The sequence below is a fragment of the Clinocottus analis genome, unplaced genomic scaffold (genome assembly GCF_023055335.1).
Source record: "Clinocottus analis isolate CAN_PGR_092001 unplaced genomic scaffold, fCliAna1.0.p SCAF_11, whole genome shotgun sequence".
Taxonomy (NCBI): domain Eukaryota; kingdom Metazoa; phylum Chordata; class Actinopteri; order Perciformes; family Cottidae; genus Clinocottus; species Clinocottus analis.
The window spans coordinates 2,856,941-2,876,015 of NW_027175832.1; the positions used below are offsets into that span (position 1 = coordinate 2,856,941).

Sequence of the window (19,075 nt, forward strand, 5' to 3'; positions counted from 1 at the left end):
CGCGTCATGTCAGTGTCATTTCCAACACCCAGACAAAAAGAGCGAGTGTAATGAGACATTGTCATATGTCCAGATTTCTCTCTGGCAACATTCGTCTTCTCTAGTTTTATTTCTGCAGCATATCTTGTTTCCCTCCACTCTTCCTCAGTTGTGTTTTTCCTCACAGTTTTTTGGAATACTAATCACAGTGCAAAAGCCCCAGCACCTCTGAAGTGGTCCGACAGGATCCCGACAGCAATTGAAATAAGATTTTCCCTGCGTCTACACCTGCCACTATACGCCTTCTTTCAGCCATCCCGACGGAGAAAAAAAAGGGAACGCTCACTTTTCCAGAAGTGCCAGATTGTGTGAAAGGCAATTCCAAACGAGTGACAGAGTAATGGATGAGGGCAGCGAGGGCCATCAGTCAAGCGCTGAACAGAACTAAGTCAGAGTTCGAGCTAACATATACTCACAGCCACTCTCCTGGCTGCAAATGACTGCAGGCAGACCACTGTAGCAGGAAATTACTTTTCACAATACAGATATATTGTATGAAGATGTCCGTTAAGTATTTTTGAGCGTCGCTGCGACGCTGAACTGCATTGAGAAAAGTTTTCAAAGCTCTCTGTCGGCCATTGTTCAGACATGTGGACGAATGAAGAGAACATCGTTCTACTCGTGAAGTGATCGTAAGGAAACTACGGGAGATTTTTTTCTCCTCTTTTAAAATCTGGGAAACATTGGTGGTGATAGTAGTTAATGTAGTAAATACGGATCAAATGCCCTTTGAGTGTGTCGCTTCCAGGAAGACGACAGAGCAACAGGTATTAAAGTTTAATCATTTGAGCAGGGAGGTTTTATTGTTCATTTTATTCAATAATTAGCGAGATAAATACAGATTTAGTTCACTTCATTTAGTGCTTAAGATCTATGTGCTGTATAGCCGTGGTATGTAAAGCATGACGCCCTGAGCGCTAAAGCCCTGCAGCTTCTGAACTAATTTACAGATGTGTTATTAATATTCTGGCATTGGTTTTTCCTCTGGTGTAACACTCCTGAGGATCTCTTCATCTCTGCTAATTGTGAGAGAGTATGTGAGAATAAAGTCAAAGTGAAAAAGCTGCGAGAAGAGGGACAAAGGAAAACTCCCTTGTCTATGATTCTCTGCCTCCCATGGCACAAACGAATGAACAAATATCAACCTCTTCCTGCCCTTCTAAGACCTTTCGTTGACCTTTTTTCTGTCATTTCACTTCATCACAGCTGTGGCTATAAGGTGGCGGGTTTCAAGAGCTCACAGTCCATATGGGCTGAGGTATTATGTGGTGACAGGTTCTGGTGCGGGAATTCATAAACGTGGGAAAACAGATGTGTGCTCGTCTCAAGAAATAGTCTTGAATCATCCGGTAATGGTTAAAATGGCTTCTGGCAGCGTGTCACTTTACTCACAATATTTCTTTTCATGTGACAGTATACACAAGGTGTACAGTCCTCACAGCCGTTTGGGGTTAAATACTAAAAAGGATTGCAAATCATTGACGTGGTATCGGCACCTGTTCCAAGATCATGATTTCCACTCCGCTTTGTGTAGTTTGTTTTGTTTCACGTATATGTTTAATGACATTTAATGTTCCCGTTCTACCTTGTAAATGTTGTCACAGTATATACCAACACTAAGTTAATGTGACTTCTTAACGTGCACCAAGACTGAAACTCACTGGTGTGCACACAAACTGGTCGTTCTCTTCCAGTTTCACACTGTGACTCACGGTCGGACATCTTTATAAATGAATTGTCTCTAAAAAACTCCCAAAGAAAGACACCTTCCTCAGCTGAGGAGTTGACAAATGATCAAACATGACAGCGTTGCATGCATGAGATATTTCCTGTCGTCTGTTATGACAAACATAACTAGCATGCAGAGATCGATGAAAGGTGACAGATTAGGTTATCTTAACCGCCGCGGCATATCAGAATTACACTGCTCATTACATCGTCTCAAGGTGTTTTCTAAATGTACCTGATGAATGTCCCCCCCCACACACACACACACACAGCACACACCCCTGCTTGTCCCCCTGAATGACGGTTCAGTTATGTCGTTTTTAATAATCCTGCTTTAGCGGATTTCCCTGTTGTTTGCTTTAACAATTTAACACTATAGTTTAACTCAAGAGAAACGGCCATGTGAGAGAGAAAATGAGAACAAGTGTGACACAAAAGACACCAATTAATTAATTTCTGTCGGGTATTAATTGGTTCTGTCTGTTTCAAGAGGCGATGAGCAATGCCTCGTTCTTACCATATCACACAGGGCAGACATTACAGGACCTATTGGAGGACCGTTGCATGAGAATAGCTATATTAGTTTATAAATCGTATATTTATGTGCAGTGTGCGTTTCGGTCACGACTTAATAAAATAAACACAATCTGTTGTGTTTTTACATTTAGTCCAGATCCGTGATTAGGTTCTTGTGGAGCCCTGTAACAGGTCAATTTTCAAAATGAATTTGGCATTTGTATTATTTTTTCATACCATTTAATAGGCTGTTACATCACCAGTGATAATTGACTATGTGTAGCTGTATTTTAGGCTGGACTTGTGTGGTTGAGGTTAAAGTAAGGACTGATCAGAGGGACACGAGAACACATTTTCAATAAATGTATGATAAGTGCAGGTCTGGCTCTTGCTGTTCTGTTACTGGTGTCAACATTTGTTTTGAGGAAAAAGACAGAGTTAGTCTGAGGAACCATAACGCTGCAGTGGCCTCATGCCAGCGACACCAATCAATTTAGAGAAAAATGAATCGAGTAAAATAACTCATTGGCTTTTATTTGACAGTTAACAGTGAAGTAGCAGACTGGAAACGAGGGGAGAGAGAGATGCTGGCTAGCAGCGGGACAAGCGGGACTTAAGCTTGGCTTAAATTTGTGAAGCAGGAAACAAACCAATGTCATAAATATTTGTAATAATTCACTTTTGGTTGCTTAAAAACTGTAATTCTGCAATAAAAAGCGTGCTTACACCATCACCGCTTTGGCTCGTGTGTGAGCGTACGTGTGTTTGTGTATTTGTGTGCAGTGAGGAGAATATGCATGAATATTTGGGTGTGTCTTCTATAAACCAATGGGCCGCGTCCTTTTCCTATTGAGCGGACAGAGGTCATCGTCAGAGACACTGTGACATTTACAGCTCAGAGGCTTATGGAGGCTCCCCGCTGTACCTCACAGTCTGTGATTATCTCAGAAGCAACCACGCCAGCCACACAGGGGTGTGCAAAACGTAGAAAGAAAAGAATCACACTTTTTTTTTTTTGAATGTCACTCTGCTTAGGCCTCTGCCTGAAAATTGCACACCCAAACTAAAAAGGGTGTATCTCTGCAACCACTAGGGCTAGCTGAGTAATGTTGGTGTTATAACAAAAGGCTACACATGTGAGATTGTGTTAAGACGTGTAAATATCAGTCTCTATGTTACTGGTTATGAGACACAGCAGAAATGAAATGGTTTTCAGGTCCGCTCAGAAAAAAAAGCACTTTCAGGATGATTATTTCTTTGAATTGATGCAGCTGTAAAGTCTAAACTTCTCCCAAATCATAGCACAACGTGTGGACATTCACTCTACAAAGGTTAATAAAGTGAATCAGAACAAAGTAATTGAACATTACAAACTGCTCCCTGCAACAAGCCAGACCTAAAGCAGATGCATTTTTGGGGTTTTACTTACTCGTGAAATGTTGTCCACTGAAAGTAGATGGGAAGAGTTGTTTCAGCTGTGGCGAACAGCAGGTGACTGTGGAACAAAGGAGGAAGGGAGGAAGGTGAAAAAGAAGGTGGAAACTAGAGTGATTGAGATGTTTCGGGGCGGGCGAGGTAGTGTTGATGTTAAGAGCTGGATAATTGCTTTCCGCTGTGAAATAAGCTACAGAGGAAATAACAAGTAACATGAGAATGAGAAGATAAGGAAGAGGATGGGGAAGCACACTGATACACTCAAGAGGTTAGTCCTGGTATTTATACCTGCATTAGTTATCTCACACGCTAGTTAGCTCCTCTTTGTCCTTCCTCCTTTATCTCCTGCAGCTTCTCCTCTCCCCGTGTTTTAATCCTCTTCTTTGACCTCCTCTGTCCTACATGTCAGCGGTGTTCTCCGCAATTTCTCCGGTGATCTGTTTCCATTTGGACGGGGGCTCTCGTGCCCGAGCTCAGATTAGTTTTGTCTGCGAACAGCCGAAGTGAATAACTAAGCTTTGTGGTTCAATGTTTGATGTGTTCGGCCAGACGCCGCACACAATTCGCACAATTTCCCGCTTAACTTCCTACCTGCATTTTCTGTTTTCTGTTTACATATCGTCCCTCTAGAATTGTGTGGTTAAGCACCGAGCTGAATGCGAGGTATTGCTCACTCAACCCTACAATCTTTCAGTCTCGAGTAGCCTTTTATTTAACTGCTCATTGTTGTGTCTGACTTCAGTCACTCAAAACACTCGTTCGTATCCGTTATGAGCACTTAACCAAAAAGCTTTTTACAGCTTTTTCTCTTCAGTATTTAAGTCACACAACCGCATCTTCACACAGTTCAATTAACAGGCAACACTGACGGCCACAGTTCATCCGATGAATTCTAATCCCACGACTTCAGAGGCTGCAATTAACACTAATTGCATTGCAGACCACCAGAGCCCCCAGCAGAATGAATGGGTTTTGTCTGAGGTATTGAATTCTCCTCTTTCCTATATTGTGGCATCAAAGGTTTCAGCGGCACTGGGTGGAAGTAGAAAAGTGTGTGTGTGTGTGTGTGTGTGTGTGTGTGTGTGTGTGTGTGCGTTGGCCTCCTGACTGTGTGAACTGTTGATTTGTCACCCTGAGGTCAAGTGGATAGTGCGACAATCTCCCAAATGCAATTAGGAAGTGGCCGGCTTTCTGAAGGAGCCCAGTGAGGCTGTGATGAATCGCTCCTGCATGTCTCTCTTTAACCGACCGTGAGCCTGCTGTGACTGCGCCGGTCAATAAATGCATGCAACACACACACACACAAACACACACAAACACACGCGTTGTGTCAAAACTAGCCTGACGCTTGATAATTTAATGGAGATGTTTTATTTCATTAGTTTACGTTTAAATTGTGGGGATTTCTGGAGGAGAATTATTTATTTTTTTTCAGTTTTTGCCAATGATCGCTCATTGAAAAACCTTTCAGGAGATATTTTACTGTTGTAAATTGATTCTGAATCAATTAATCAGACACCTCCATCTGCACTATTTGCACCTTTTTGACCTTTTTTTTATTATTATGTATAAGTACGAAGAGCTAAGTGAAACCAGAGTCAAATCCCATGTACGTGAAAAACACACATGTCCATTAAAGCTGATTCTGAATAACTCTATAAAGTATGTCAATACTGGCTAAAGGCTATACCTCGTTTATTTAGTTTGCATTTGTTGATATTTAAAGAGTTGAAGACATTTTCTTTTTCTCCAATATTATGTCACGACTTTTCTAATCGATCACCTTTTGCTTCTGGCGATGTGTTTCTTGTTCAGGAGGGTCTTTGGTGTTAAGTAGTGGAGTAAAGCTTTGAGTGAAGATGCATTAAGAGAAGGAAGAAACAAATCTATTGAGACGTCACTGACATTTGAAAACATATCCTTGAGTTAACTGCCTGCCGCTAAGTGTCCTCATCGTGTCCTCATCAACCTCAAAGCAGAAGAAAATCCCGTTTAAAGCCAACAGGAGGAAGGTTAGTGGAAGGCTGTGAGGCCTCACTTGTTGTCATCCTCATCTTCCTCTTTCGACCTCACTCACTAAACTACACATTTCTTTTCTACTCAAATACCTGGATAACAATTTAATAGACAAAAAAGTCAAATGTGTTAATCCTTATTGATAATAGAATGTAACATAATAAAAAGACTACATGTATTGATTAAAATGAATGTCTTTCCTTCAAGACTTTATCCCATATTTTTGAATAATTCTCACATAATTGTCTAACTAATATAATGCACAGAAGAAGAAGTTTGTTTAGATTTCTATGGAATCAAGATGAGAAGGTGAGATAACCCAAGATGGATAATCATTAAACAACACATACGAAAAATATGTTTTTTTTACAATATTTCTCAGTGCGAAATACCACTTAGAAATATCTGAAATAAAACATACTGTCTCTGTTATATAAGTGTTACATTGCATTGCATTGCATTGCATTGCATCAGACTCATACCGACAATAGCGAGTGTATGGAACAGTAGGAGTAAACATAACATCCATAAGTCTGACAATGCAAACATATTCAGTCAGTCTGCAGAAAGTTTGGAAGCTATAGAAAGTTAGTTCTCAGGTATAAATTGTCTTTATTTTGAGAAGTTAGTTGGAGTGATTGAAGCTCCAGAGCAAGAGAGAATTTAACACACACACACACACACACTTGTTTGCTCACACACAGCCATGTGCTCTACGTGCCTCTGGGGTATTTACATCTCCATGGAGGAAATCTCTTATGTCTACAATAACACGCACAACAGATTAAACCGGAAAAACACTCATCTCACCAACGATCTGGTGACATTTTTGATTTTCTTAATATATTTTTGGTCAAAAAAGACACATTTAGATGGATGATAGAATCTTAATATTTTCAATATATTTTTTAACTCTAACCACGAAAAACCACAGAGCAAAAAACAAGCAAAAGCTGAGTTCATGAAATGTAATTTTTTATCCATTGTGTGTATTTTCGGATGTTTTCTATGGAATTAATTCATTAATGTATGAAGTCAATAATAATGTATATTGTGCATGCATGCTGCTGGGGTGTATCTGCGTGTCAGTGACATGAAGTGTAATCCAGTGATTAATTAAACAAGAGGAACAGGAGTGAGTGTGATCTCAGTACTACTGAGGGCAGCAGAGTTAAGGAATCAGGGCTTAAAACCGCCTGATACTCTGCTTAGAAACTCACTTTAATCAAGGTCTTACAGTTCATCTCACACACACACACACACACACACACACACACACACACACACACACACACGCACGTCTACGGTCAAATCTTGATACTGAAGCTTTTATGTCTAATGCTCTACGCAGAGACAGACATATGGGCACAGACACAACAGATGGAGTCACGACAGTATTTGATTAGGAAGAGGAATTAACATGATTGAATTTCCTCTTTTTCTCTGTCGAGGCTCGACTGAGAAAAAGAGGGCTCACTGGAGGATTCCAGTACTTTGGAAAGTCACTCCTTAAATGTCGCTGTGCAGGTCGCAGAATCACAATCATGACGCAAGGTGATGCATCACATGCTAACGGCTCAAAACCTCCCGAGTAAACACTAATTAGTGAAGTATTTGCTCTTTACTCTTTACAGATGTGAATTCAAGGTCTTATTCTTTCCACTCATGTTACCTGTGGGTCACATTATTAAGCAGCATGACATATTTTTGTGCTTTTCATGCTGATGAAACACAATTGCACCTCATCCTTTAACCCAAAGGACTGAACCAGCCTGTCGACTTTACATAATTGTTTTTTTTCTTGGCATCAGCGAGTGAATCGCCCGAAACCTCCAGAAGAAGACAGCAATTTAAATCAGAGGTCCTGAACCCAGTTTGTCTTTTTACACTGTACACTGGGTCTTGCTTGCATTGTAATGAGCGTGTTGGCATAGTTATATAGGTTTTTTTTTTGCATCGGGAGATCAGTAGAGCAGGCCTGAAGAATAATCTGAACAAAGTATTGGATATACTGAGGGACTTTAATGGAGCAACGCTCTCGTTAATGTTTTTTTTTCCTGTGATTTTCAATTAAAAGATGTTTTCATCTTCTAATCTGAACCTAGGTTTTATTTTTCCATTCATGTTTAATTTTTGCCTTTGTAGTAAAAGCTTGGTAAAACAGAAAAAAACACGCCCAGAGATGATAAAGTTGATTATATATAACAAATTATTTACATGTAGAAAGTCAATTTCTTCTGGTTAACTACTCAAGTGGTTTACATGTCATTAAATGCTGTGAACAACTTTGTACACAACATTAAATACGCACGCCACCGCAACCAACACTGTGTTTGTATTACGTTTTTAAGAAAAATGCATATGATGCATTTTATAGTAGGAACAACAATCAGTGTAGGGGTTGTTTGAATCTTATCGTAACGCTATTTATATCATTATCACTTACAGATGCACTATCTGCACTTTCTGAACCACTGTTTACTGTTTTCCTGGTTTTTTTTTTGTCTTTTATATTTATCTTTTGTATATGTACGAAGAGCAAAGAAAATTCCATGTACGTGAACATTTACACGGCCATTAAAGCTGATTCTGATTCAGATTTGACACCTTTTGGATTCATTCAATATTTTTTTTTAATGGCACCAAAATGTGTGCATCCATTAATCCATTATCCAAACCACTTATCCTGTTTAGGGTCGCGGGACGCTGGAGCCGATCCTAGCCGTCAATGTGAAGGCAGCGTTCACTTGTGGACGAGTCGCCAGTCCAACGCAGAGCGACATAGAGACAGACGACCATTCACACTCACATTCACACCTACGGGCAATTTAGAGTCCAATTAACCCGAGCTGCGTGTCTTTGGGAGGACGCCGGAGGCCCCTCTTGCTTTAATTGAAATCTGAAATTGTTGTGCGGTTGATTCAAATTACAAAAACACACAAAGTGCTCACATAAAGTGAAAGTAATCACAACAACCGAGCGGTACAAATGAGAGTTTAACAAATGGGATATAAAAATATCTATACAAATGGCCTTCAGGAAAATATGTCACGCTGATTCAGCCAATTGGACTTGCACTACATTTGACATAACATTTTTTCCACCCCTTTAAAAACGTTCATGCATATAAAACAATTAAGTGTAAGCAATTGTTAAATCCAACAAATAACAAAAACCTAGTAAGAAATTAAATGCTCTGTCAACGCCTGTTCCTTCCGGTAAGAATAGATAAATTAGTTTTGGCTCCGTGTGACAATGTTGTGGAGTATCATTTTCTCATTAGCGGCTTTCATCTTGTCCTTTTCCATTAAATTGGCAATTTAACATCCCGTGAAATACATGTTCCCCGACAGCTTAAGATTCCCTGTCAATCCAGTTCATGCCGCGCAAGCTTTCTATGGAAACGAGACTATTTCGGAGGAACGCTGACTCTTGCACGTTGCTCTCAATCTGCCAGAGCAACAGGCCGACTCTACGACGCTCGCTTTGAAAAAGCGACCCCGTTCCCTTGTGAAGTACGGGCCAAAAGATTAGCCTTCCCTTCATCCACACACCACAACAGGGTGACATGTTAGTGTTCCCTCTGGTCGAGGCCGGTGAGAAGCAAACTGTGGCAGGAAAGGAAGTGTGTGTGTGTGTAAAGTGCACATTTGCTGACACAGTTGGAATCCATCTGGAATTTCTGTCATTTCTATTTACATATACATTGGCACATCACATTCCTCCTCATCTCTCTCTCTATCTCTCTCTCTCTCTCTCTCTCCATCCTCTTCTTTGGCTCTCTCCGTCCTTCCTCCGCTCCGTGACTCCGTTACGTTCTCCTCTCAAATGTAATCCAGAAAAGGGAATTTGCCACAACAAATGAAGCGGAAAATGGTTTTGCGTCCTTTCCCAAACTGTTAAGTGGAAGTACCTTTTTCCTGCTTCCCCGACACTAAGTCAAAGTGTGTGTATATGAGCTGCAGCAGTTTACTATAATCACTGGTGTTAAAAAAAAAACAGATTTCTCTTCCTTTGGTCCCGTCCAAGCCAAAATTTGCTCACTTTGTCCATGCAGGCCGGCTGCAACCTTAAAGGAAACCCACTCTGCTCGGCAGCATCGTTATTTAACCAAGAAGGGGGTTTGAAAAGTTGAATAAGGTTAAAAGGAAGTCAGAGAGAGGAAATCAAAGACTTTGCACATTACAGTGGGACATTAAGACAATGGGAGGGAGGGCGGGATGGGGGAGACAGAAGTGAAAAGAAGTCAGAGGCTTTGTCACTTTGTCTTTGTGTTTGTCTGTAGGGTTTGAGCATGCAAGGAGGATTCCCTTATCTGGGAAGCTTCTTGTCGCTGCTGTGTCCCGCTATGTTCTGAGAGATATCAGCCATGCACAGGGTCACAGTGCGCCGGCTTTTTGTTCCCCGTTCCCTGAAATGAACACTCGTGCAGGGGATGAACTCAAAAGATGACTCGAGACCCACAACCATGATCCACACACACACACACACACATGTTCGGCAAACGCGATTCACTCAGTGCGTACAATGGAGCACTCTGCGGACACGACAAATTCAATCTTTTGTCGAGCTGGCACAGTTTGACACGTATCAGAAATGTGTTTTCTCCTCACTACACCTCAGGAGCTGTGTGCATATTGTGTGTTTTTTGTGAGCAGCTCATGCTGACAAAGATCACAGCGTCCAGCAATGAGACTTGGACTAAAATGTAAAGTGCTAAATGCTAAGTGCTAACCAATATTTTCAAGCAGTGTCAATCTGAAAATGAAGGAAAGCCTCACACTTCGTCTCTCACACAGTGTGACAGTTGTTGTGCTGACTAGCACTAAGTCAAGTTACTGTAATATATAACACATCCATAATAATCTATGCATCTTTCCATTGTTTTTTTTTAAGGGGAGATTTGTGCCTTCAAGATCTTCGGTCAGGATGCTCCGTTTGAGGCGGTGGTGTTGAATCGCACATCGGGAGAGGGCGTCCTGCGGGCCGGTGGCGCCGTGGACTGCGAGAGCCAGAAAGAGTACACCTTCATAATCCAGGCCTACGACTGCGGGGCCGGACCCAGCGGGGCCGACTGGAAGAAATCCCACAAGTGAGTCAACCGGCGTTCGTTCTTGTTTTGTGTTTTTTTTTTTTAGTTGAGCTGTCAATCTGTGTGTTTCTGCTCAAACAACAGCTTTCTGCGTTTATTCCCGGTTCAATAGAAGTGACAGACATACTGTCTCTCACTTGTTTTTCTAGTCATGTCAGGCATACAAGAAAACCATTTAACAGACAAAATAAATATCCGAACTATATTGGTGAAAATTAAAAAATAACACAAATATCTTACAGTATATTACAATTTAGTACACTTGCCTTTCAACAAATTATTTGTGTCTAAATCTTAAAATGTTAATTTGTTCAAACACAATGTCAGAAAAGTGTTTCAGTATTTATCTTTTACAACATTGTAGATTTTTGTAGGCAAAGCTTTACACATTGTGACCTTATCAACACTTCCTCCATCGACTATTTGACATATTTGTGTCTCTTTCTTTCTTTGAACTTTCTTCTTTTTCTGGCTAAAAACTCTGTGATGAAAATGGTAATTGTCAGACCCGGCGTTAAAGCTGTCAAACACTGCTAATTATTATTTATCTTTGCGTGATTCACTTTGTTATCGGAACGATTCTGACTTAAAGTGGGCGGACAAACTAACAGAAAGATGACATGCAAAAAATATTATCTCAAAAAGCAGCTGCATAAATTACTCCTATTTAGTTATTATGTTCTCAGAAATGATAAACAACTTATATAAGTTGAGCTTTACCAAAACTATTATCGACTATATTAAACTGACGTTACTGAAGTATTTTCTACTCGCTTTCTACAAATTATGAAATGATTCCTGAATGTGTCATCTCGGGCGAAGATTACAACAATGTTCCTCATACAATAAGCCCTCCCTTTCAAAATGATTATTCATTTACAAAAATAACTTTTATATTTTACAGCTCAAAATAGTGAGGAAATTGACCTTAAATCTGCTGTTTCTACGTCCTCTTTTCCCCGAGAGCTCTCCGTACTGCAGCAGCGACAGCTGAGACCTGCACCTCTGCTCTCAGGATGTGTCCCTCTAATGGCCCATCGATATTAAGTGTGTCTTTATGTGTGCGGGGACAGTGCTATGCGAATGAGATTGACAGACAGGCGGAATAGCATCGGACAGCAGCAAATCAAACCCTCTGGTCCTTCAATCAGAGACAAGGAACAGGGAAATAGGCCGCTGCAGGCTTGGTGCTAAAAGAAGGATGAGAGAGAGAGATAAATTTATCAGCTCAGGGATCTGTGATGAATTTCGCCATTGGATGATGAATGACAAGACGTGTACGTGTGTAAGAGTGTGACATTATCACAGCATGACATTCTAAATAGGCCTCATTAAGCTAATGTCATTAATTAGCCAGATGTGCTTCTTCAGATGAACCGCAAGTTGTTGTCAGCGAAGGTCACCGGGAGAGAACATTTCATGATATGATCTAGATTATTGCTTCATTTCTATTCTTAAGTGCACAAATGTTTTCAAGAGTGTAAAGTTAATAATATCTGTTTCTTCTAGCAGATGAGATTGGGTCTTTATGTGTGTGACTGTTTGCGTCGGACTAGGAGGGAATACATGGTGAAGTGGCACCAACTAACACCTCGAAAAACAATATGGCTTTGCAGGCTGTGCGGTCGATGAACTTGTGTCACTAGACACGCCTTAAGTAACAGTTTGATTAGATATTAGATGGTAATTGGACCTAATTTCCCAAAGAAATACCAATAAACAAGATGTGAAATACCTTTTAATCACTCTCTTTCCTATCATGATTTTCAGGAAGAATCCATTTCCCCTGAAGGCATAGGAACTGTTTTCCTCTCGCGCTCTTCAACTAACCACCGTTCTTAAGATAAACAGTAAAATACTTTAGTTCTTAATTAACTTTAATGATCCCTAATGACTGAGAGATATTTTTCCTTCTCTCCACTCTACCATCCTCCATCCATCTCTTCGTTCCCTCTGTCCTTTCCTTCCCTTTCCTCCATCAATCATTTCCACTCCGCGTTCTTTGCATCCTCCCTCTCTGCTCCCTCTTTCTTTCCTTGCTTCCTCCACTCAGGGCCGTGGTTCACATCCAGGTGGACGACGTCAACGAGTTCTGCCCCGTGTTTCGAGAGCCACTTTACAAGGCGTCGGTAACAGAGGGCAAAATCTACGACAGCATTCTGCAGGTATTTAAATATTATGTGTTAAAGTTAGTATTGTTCAGTTCGCTCTGTTACATTGTGCATCATTATTGTAGTGCTACAATCACCCTGACATACTCATGTGCAGTTGAGGAAGGATTACAACAAAAAATACTATATATATTGTGATTGTTTATAGTAGTGTTGGTCAAGAACTGTGAGGAAACTCACTGTTATAATCTGCAGGTGGAAGCTTGGGACCAAGACTGTTCACCGCAGTACAGCCAGATCTGCAACTACGAGATTGTTACGGCAGGGACGCCATTTGCAATAGACCGCAATGGTAAGTGTGTGTGTGTGTGTGTGTTTGAATGTGGCTCGGCTGAAGGAGAAACTGGACTGTAGTTATAAATGATGTGATTAGGTATGAAGTGTGTGTCATAGGGAGAGGGGAAACTAGGATAGCGGAGCCAGAGTCAGTTGGCGTGCCCCGAGGCGTTATTCTCGGGAAGTTTTTTATAAAATACAAGTACATTGAAGGGCCACTAATTATGTGACGCACACACACACCTACATGCACGCACACACATAATTGTACAGCATTCAGAGCAGGACTAATACAGCAGCAAACAACTATTCGCTTTGAAAGAATATAGTGGATTCATGTCAACCTGAGCAAATATAGGCGTCACTCTCCCTTTGTGTTGTAGCTTCCCTGCGCTACGTCGACATGGCCGGGCCGGCTTATGAGTGTGCCACAATGGTTCGCTCATGTCCGCCCGCTGCAATGTTCTCATACTGATGGAGTAGCACCCATTCTCCAGTTCCCCCTTAAGAAATACCTGAAAGCTCGCACAGCAATGTGAGCTGCGAGAGGGTGTTGAGTCGTGTGGAGGCCGTTCCTCAATCATAGGTACGCTCTGAGTTACCTATTGAGCATCTTTTAGTATTAACTTTTAAGCCAACACGGATGAGAAGTCCTTCAGTGAGTAGAATAAAAATCAGCAGCTACTAAATCTCATCACTGCTTTTCTCAACTGAAACAAATTAGGATGAAGGCTTTATATTTTACCAATCATTTACTGTGTGTTAAAACAGCCCAAACTGCACGGTAACTGTATGGATAGAAAGTAGAAATACATGTTTCAGTCGTCTGAACCTCGTTTGAACAAGTATCTACTAAAGAGAGACATGACCAATGCTGAGACGGGCAAACAATGAACAGATCAACCTCGTGTGAAGAAAAGAATACGATAAATGATATTAAGTCAAGGTTTGTTAGTGCTGGATGATGATGAACGATGTCCTGAATGAGTATGTGCAACAGCACTGCTCCACTCTTGTTTTTATGGATGTACACCAAACCACAAAAAACATGAATATTCTAGAAATACAGTGAGGAAAAAGCAGGTCGATAAGTGTGGCTGATTCTTCTTTTTATTGCAGTAATGTTGTGATCCTGGAAGGAGCTTTTTCATCAGCGCCCATCGCAGCTCTAAAGTTACTCACCGAAGATGCATCTTCAGTTTTGACAGCTTCTTCTTTTATTTTTTTATTTTCTTTTGTTCGTTGTGGTGTTGTTGTTTTTTTTTACACCCGTCCTCGTCTACTGGGGGGAGAGAGTGCTTTATTTCTGATTGAGAGCTATTCTGAGCACATCTGCCTATATAAAATTCCAGCTTTTGGATTTGCGCTGCCTCCTTGCTGAGCTTCCACATTCACGCTGTGCTGATCTGAGTGCAGCGTTATCGAGACTGACGAGAGACTGGAGGGCTTTGTGTGTGTGTGTGTGTGTGTGTGTGTGACTTCAATTCTACCAACACATCAGACAGAAGTACACATCTTTATTATTTCTTTCTTTCTCTCTCTCAGGGTCATATTTATTATTTTGTCTCCTGGTATTTTTCCTCACTGTATTTTACAGTAGTCATTTGATTTCATCTTCTCCCAGGCACAATAATAGTGTTTGGGGAAACACTCAAACACACACAGGGAAGTGGTTAGACCCACTTAATAGAGCGATGTAATGATGTGCGCTGAGGAAAAGTGCAAGTTAGCGTCCAGAAGTAAATAAACTACTGCAGTATGTATCTCTGATTCAAGTCAATTTAAATTAAAACAGACAGAATGGAGAAAACCAGCAACATTACCTTTGTTTTGAAAAACAAATTTCAACGTGGTTGTTTGCTCAGTGCCTTCAGGCAAATTGAGCTCCAGTTAAACTCCTGTTTGCTATGTTATGATTACACATAGAATTAACTTTGCCAACATCCAACATCGTTTAAATTTAGATGACAATACATGCAGCGTTGATCGTATTGGTAAAATCATTTTTTTTTGCTGACATTGCTGTAATTGCAGTGTGTCGACACGCCCGCGTTTTAAGATGCCTTTTCATTCTCACACATACTCTGCATTTTACCACATGGAGGGTGAACAGCACAACACAATTAATACTACATAGCATGTTTCACTATAGCAAGTACTGCTGACCCAGATATGTTTGCATCTTTCTATTTTGCATCTTTCTATTTTGCATCTTTCTATTTGACCTTTTTTTGTGCTGTGAGGGAATGCAGTGTTCTCTGGTGCCTTGAGTGAAGATGTCTCACAGTGTAGCTAAACTTTAGCAATGTCCCCTCAGAGCCACGTGTAAGTCGTTATGCAACCGAGTTCACAAGTTGAGTAGCACTCCTTGTGACAAACTGAACGCCATGTCTATAATTGGTGTCCCTTTAATAACTATCAGGAAATTAAGAAAATGGTGGGCATCATCGACCCAGAGAGGAAGACGTTTCAGGGAGCCTGCAAATTAACCCCCCAAAAAATACCCTTTTCAATTTAAATATCATCTTACCTGTTGAAAAAGTGGCATACGGTTGAAATCCCATACCTTAACTGTGGTTCACACCAGCTTTGGTCTCATACTTACTGTAGGTTTGGTTGACCTCTTCACCTTTCTCTCTCTGACATTTCAAGATTCTCTCTTCTCGTTTCTGCACTGCTGTGCTCTGAATTGATCGCTGCAACTCCTCTCCTCTGGCCTCCCCTCTTTTTTCTCTCTTTTCATCTTTTCTGCTCCACCCTCAGCAACAGCAACCAGAGTGACAGGCAAGCCTCCAGATGCTAACAACCAAAATATCTTCACTTTTCCTCATAGGTCTTCAGACGGACTGTGAATTACTAAACTAACAACACGGCCTCGCTTTGAAAACACCTGTTTATCTTGAGGAACATCTTTATCCATCTCACATGAAAATGACGTGTTTAATCGAGTGAAAAGTAATGTAGTCTTGTGTTTTTCCTGCTTGAACGTTCTTTAAGATATATAGAATTAGTAGCAGCCAGCAGCTGAATGTGTTTAAAGAGACTATGAGCTGCATTGTAAACATGTTGCTCGGTCTGTAAAACATATTGTAGGATTGTTACAAACAGTCTTCCTCGGGTGTAATCCCCAGTGAATCGATATCCACGTAATATTTTTTTCACACTTGCTGGGCTCCTCAAAACATGTAGAAGGCCCGGGGGGGAAACCCCTGAAGACTCCAGGTAATACGAGTCCCATGCTATCAGGGCTTAAGGCATCCAATATATAAAATGTCAAGGAATCAATGAAATACACAGGAGTCTCTCTCTTCTCCTCTTTCTCTATCGAAGTATGTGTGTGTGTGTGTGTGTGTGTGTTGAGTGTGTGTGTGTGTGTTGTCTACTATTTCCAAATAGTCAAGCCAAACTGTGGTGGCTACTGTTAAGTAGTCCTCGCTCCACTTGGGGCCGCTCTCAGGAAGTAAGATTAGTGGGTTATTGACCTGATATTAACACGTTGAAAACTGTGGAACCAATTTTGTCTCCAGACCTCCTTTTGAGTGTTTTCTTCCTGTGTTTGAGTCGTCCAAGGAACCCTAAAATAATTGAAATACTTGTCTTTATTGTATGTATTTGATCAGCAAAGTCTCGGGACAAAAAAAAAATCCCTTTTAAAAGATATTTTGATCGTGACTATGAACATCCAGCATGATATGAGCCAGATTCCACAAAAGTGCCTCCTGGAGCGTCAATAAGACACCTTTTCGGAAAGATTAGGACCTAAAGAATCAGAATCTGCAACAAAAATCACAATAAAACAAATCATCGGTATGTTAGGAGGAGTTTCAGTCAAAAAAATATTGTCATTTGGTTAAAAAATTTGAAAAATTAAGTATTTTATGCCAAAAGATTGTCTGAATGGGGCATGATAGGACTTAAAATGGGAGCGGGAGGATTTTTGCGCACGGTTTCCAAAAGGTTAAACTTAAAAAACATAAAACCAGCTCGCAGAATCTCATACTGCAAAGCTAACATGCTCGAGCAAGTCCTGTGAAATAGGTCAACAGTCTACAAAGAACAATCAGTGCTCCGGTTATATGAAGTCACGACCCTTTCGGGACTAAATTATATTCATTGCAACAATTACAATTTCTACGACGACCTGAGTTACTTTCACTCTTATGATAACATTACTGTGTGCTACTTGGAGTTATTTTAAATGTGGCTGTGGTTGTGTTTTAACTGCTTTTGATACGGTCTCAATGTAATACTAACGTTTCGAAACCCGACAGCATGAGAGAAGATTAGATAGTTATTCTTATTGGTTGTTGACGCTGCTTCAAGAAATACAACACATTTTCAATCAGCACTTTGCTTTTTTGAGGCAAAGTTAGTTTAAATTACCGCTCAGTGGAAAGTGTTTCTTGCTTTATTATCGTCAAATAAGCACAACCACTCTTCCCTCTATCAGTGAATTGTATTTCCTCTTTGTATTTGTGTCCTTTAGGAAACATCCGCAACACAGAGCGGCTGAGCTACGACAAGCAGCAGAGCTACAAGATTATGGTGACGGCCTTTGACTGCGGTCAGAAGAGAGCAAAGGAGGACGTGGCTGTGCATATTGATGTCAAGCCCGTCTGCAAACCCGGATGGCAAGGTCAGAGATAAAGAAACGACGACTGAAATATTTTCAAAATGCATTAATTCCCCTTGTAATAACTGACATGAATGTGCGTATTACTTTGCTAGAGTACAGTGCGCTGATAAAAAGGTTTAAAGAAACTTAAATGTAAAGCAATACTACCAAAATGGTGCAGCATTTTAGCATATCCTTTCCCTCCAGGGAATTCAAATCTCATTTTAGAGTGAACGTCTCTCGAGGAAATCAGAAGACCTGAACAAAAAACCTCCAGAGAGAAAGTTGACTGGAGTGTGTGTGTTTTTTTCCCTTCTTAAACATGCTAGCAGCTTGGCATTCGAGCCAGCCCGTCTCCCTCGCTGCTTCACCTGTCAGCGCTGACAGCATCTCAGGAGTCAAGCTCACACAGGAATGAAAGAGGGAGCCAGAGAGAGATAAGAGGGGGGGAAAAGGAGGAAGAAAGAGATCAACAAAAAGTTGAATGAACAGGCAACTCAGGGGAGGAGAGAGAGAAATAAACTTGTAGTGAAGGACAGAGGTGATGGTTATTGTTTTACATTCTTCAGTTAGAAATCCCCAGTCTACTGAAAAGCTGTGCTTCATCACATAAAAGCACATGCAACAGGAAGTAGTGCTGTTTAAATCCACGACCAAATCCCCCTGCACAGTTTCATTCATTCTCATATTTTTATTATAAAGCTCCGAGAGCAACTGAGCCGAGGATCATACAAAACAAGTCTTGTTTATTCATGAACAAAATTATACTTGAGAAAGGAGAGAGAGGTACAACTAATGTATATGTACATACTTTGTGGCATGGAGTGAGATGTGTCTGTTTGCAATAATAAGGACAATCATACTGCATTAAAATGATTGATCCATTACTCGTATGTATCTTGACCGAAAAAAGATGATTGATTGCTCTAACCGTGATGTTCGCCAATGTTCTGCATCCTTTTTTTTTAAATAACATTTTCAATGGCTTCGGTTCAGAGTAGACCCGACTCTTGACTAGAACAACATATTATAATTTGCATAGCCGTGGTATAAGTGTACATGCTGGTTGAGTAAAAGATGCCCTTTAGATGCAAACTCACATGCTGACATATCTCGCGGCATGTCTATTGGAATCCTATAATTGTGTGTTATGACAAGACAAGATAATTCAGAGGATAAATTACATCT

General features: G+C 40.7%; 1 protein-coding gene across 1 annotated transcript in view; it reads left to right on the forward strand.

The window, feature by feature from the left end:
* clstn2a (calsyntenin 2a) overlaps positions 1-19,075 on the forward strand; it is a 115,728-nt gene that overhangs the window by 70,418 nt on the left and 26,235 nt on the right. The window contains exons 3-6 of the mRNA XM_068568771.1: positions 10,630-10,825; positions 12,879-12,990; positions 13,192-13,288; positions 17,759-17,908. Coding sequence (XP_068424872.1) covers positions 10,630-10,825; positions 12,879-12,990; positions 13,192-13,288; positions 17,759-17,908 — 555 coding nt within the window. The remainder of the gene's footprint in view (positions 1-10,629; positions 10,826-12,878; positions 12,991-13,191; positions 13,289-17,758; positions 17,909-19,075) is intronic.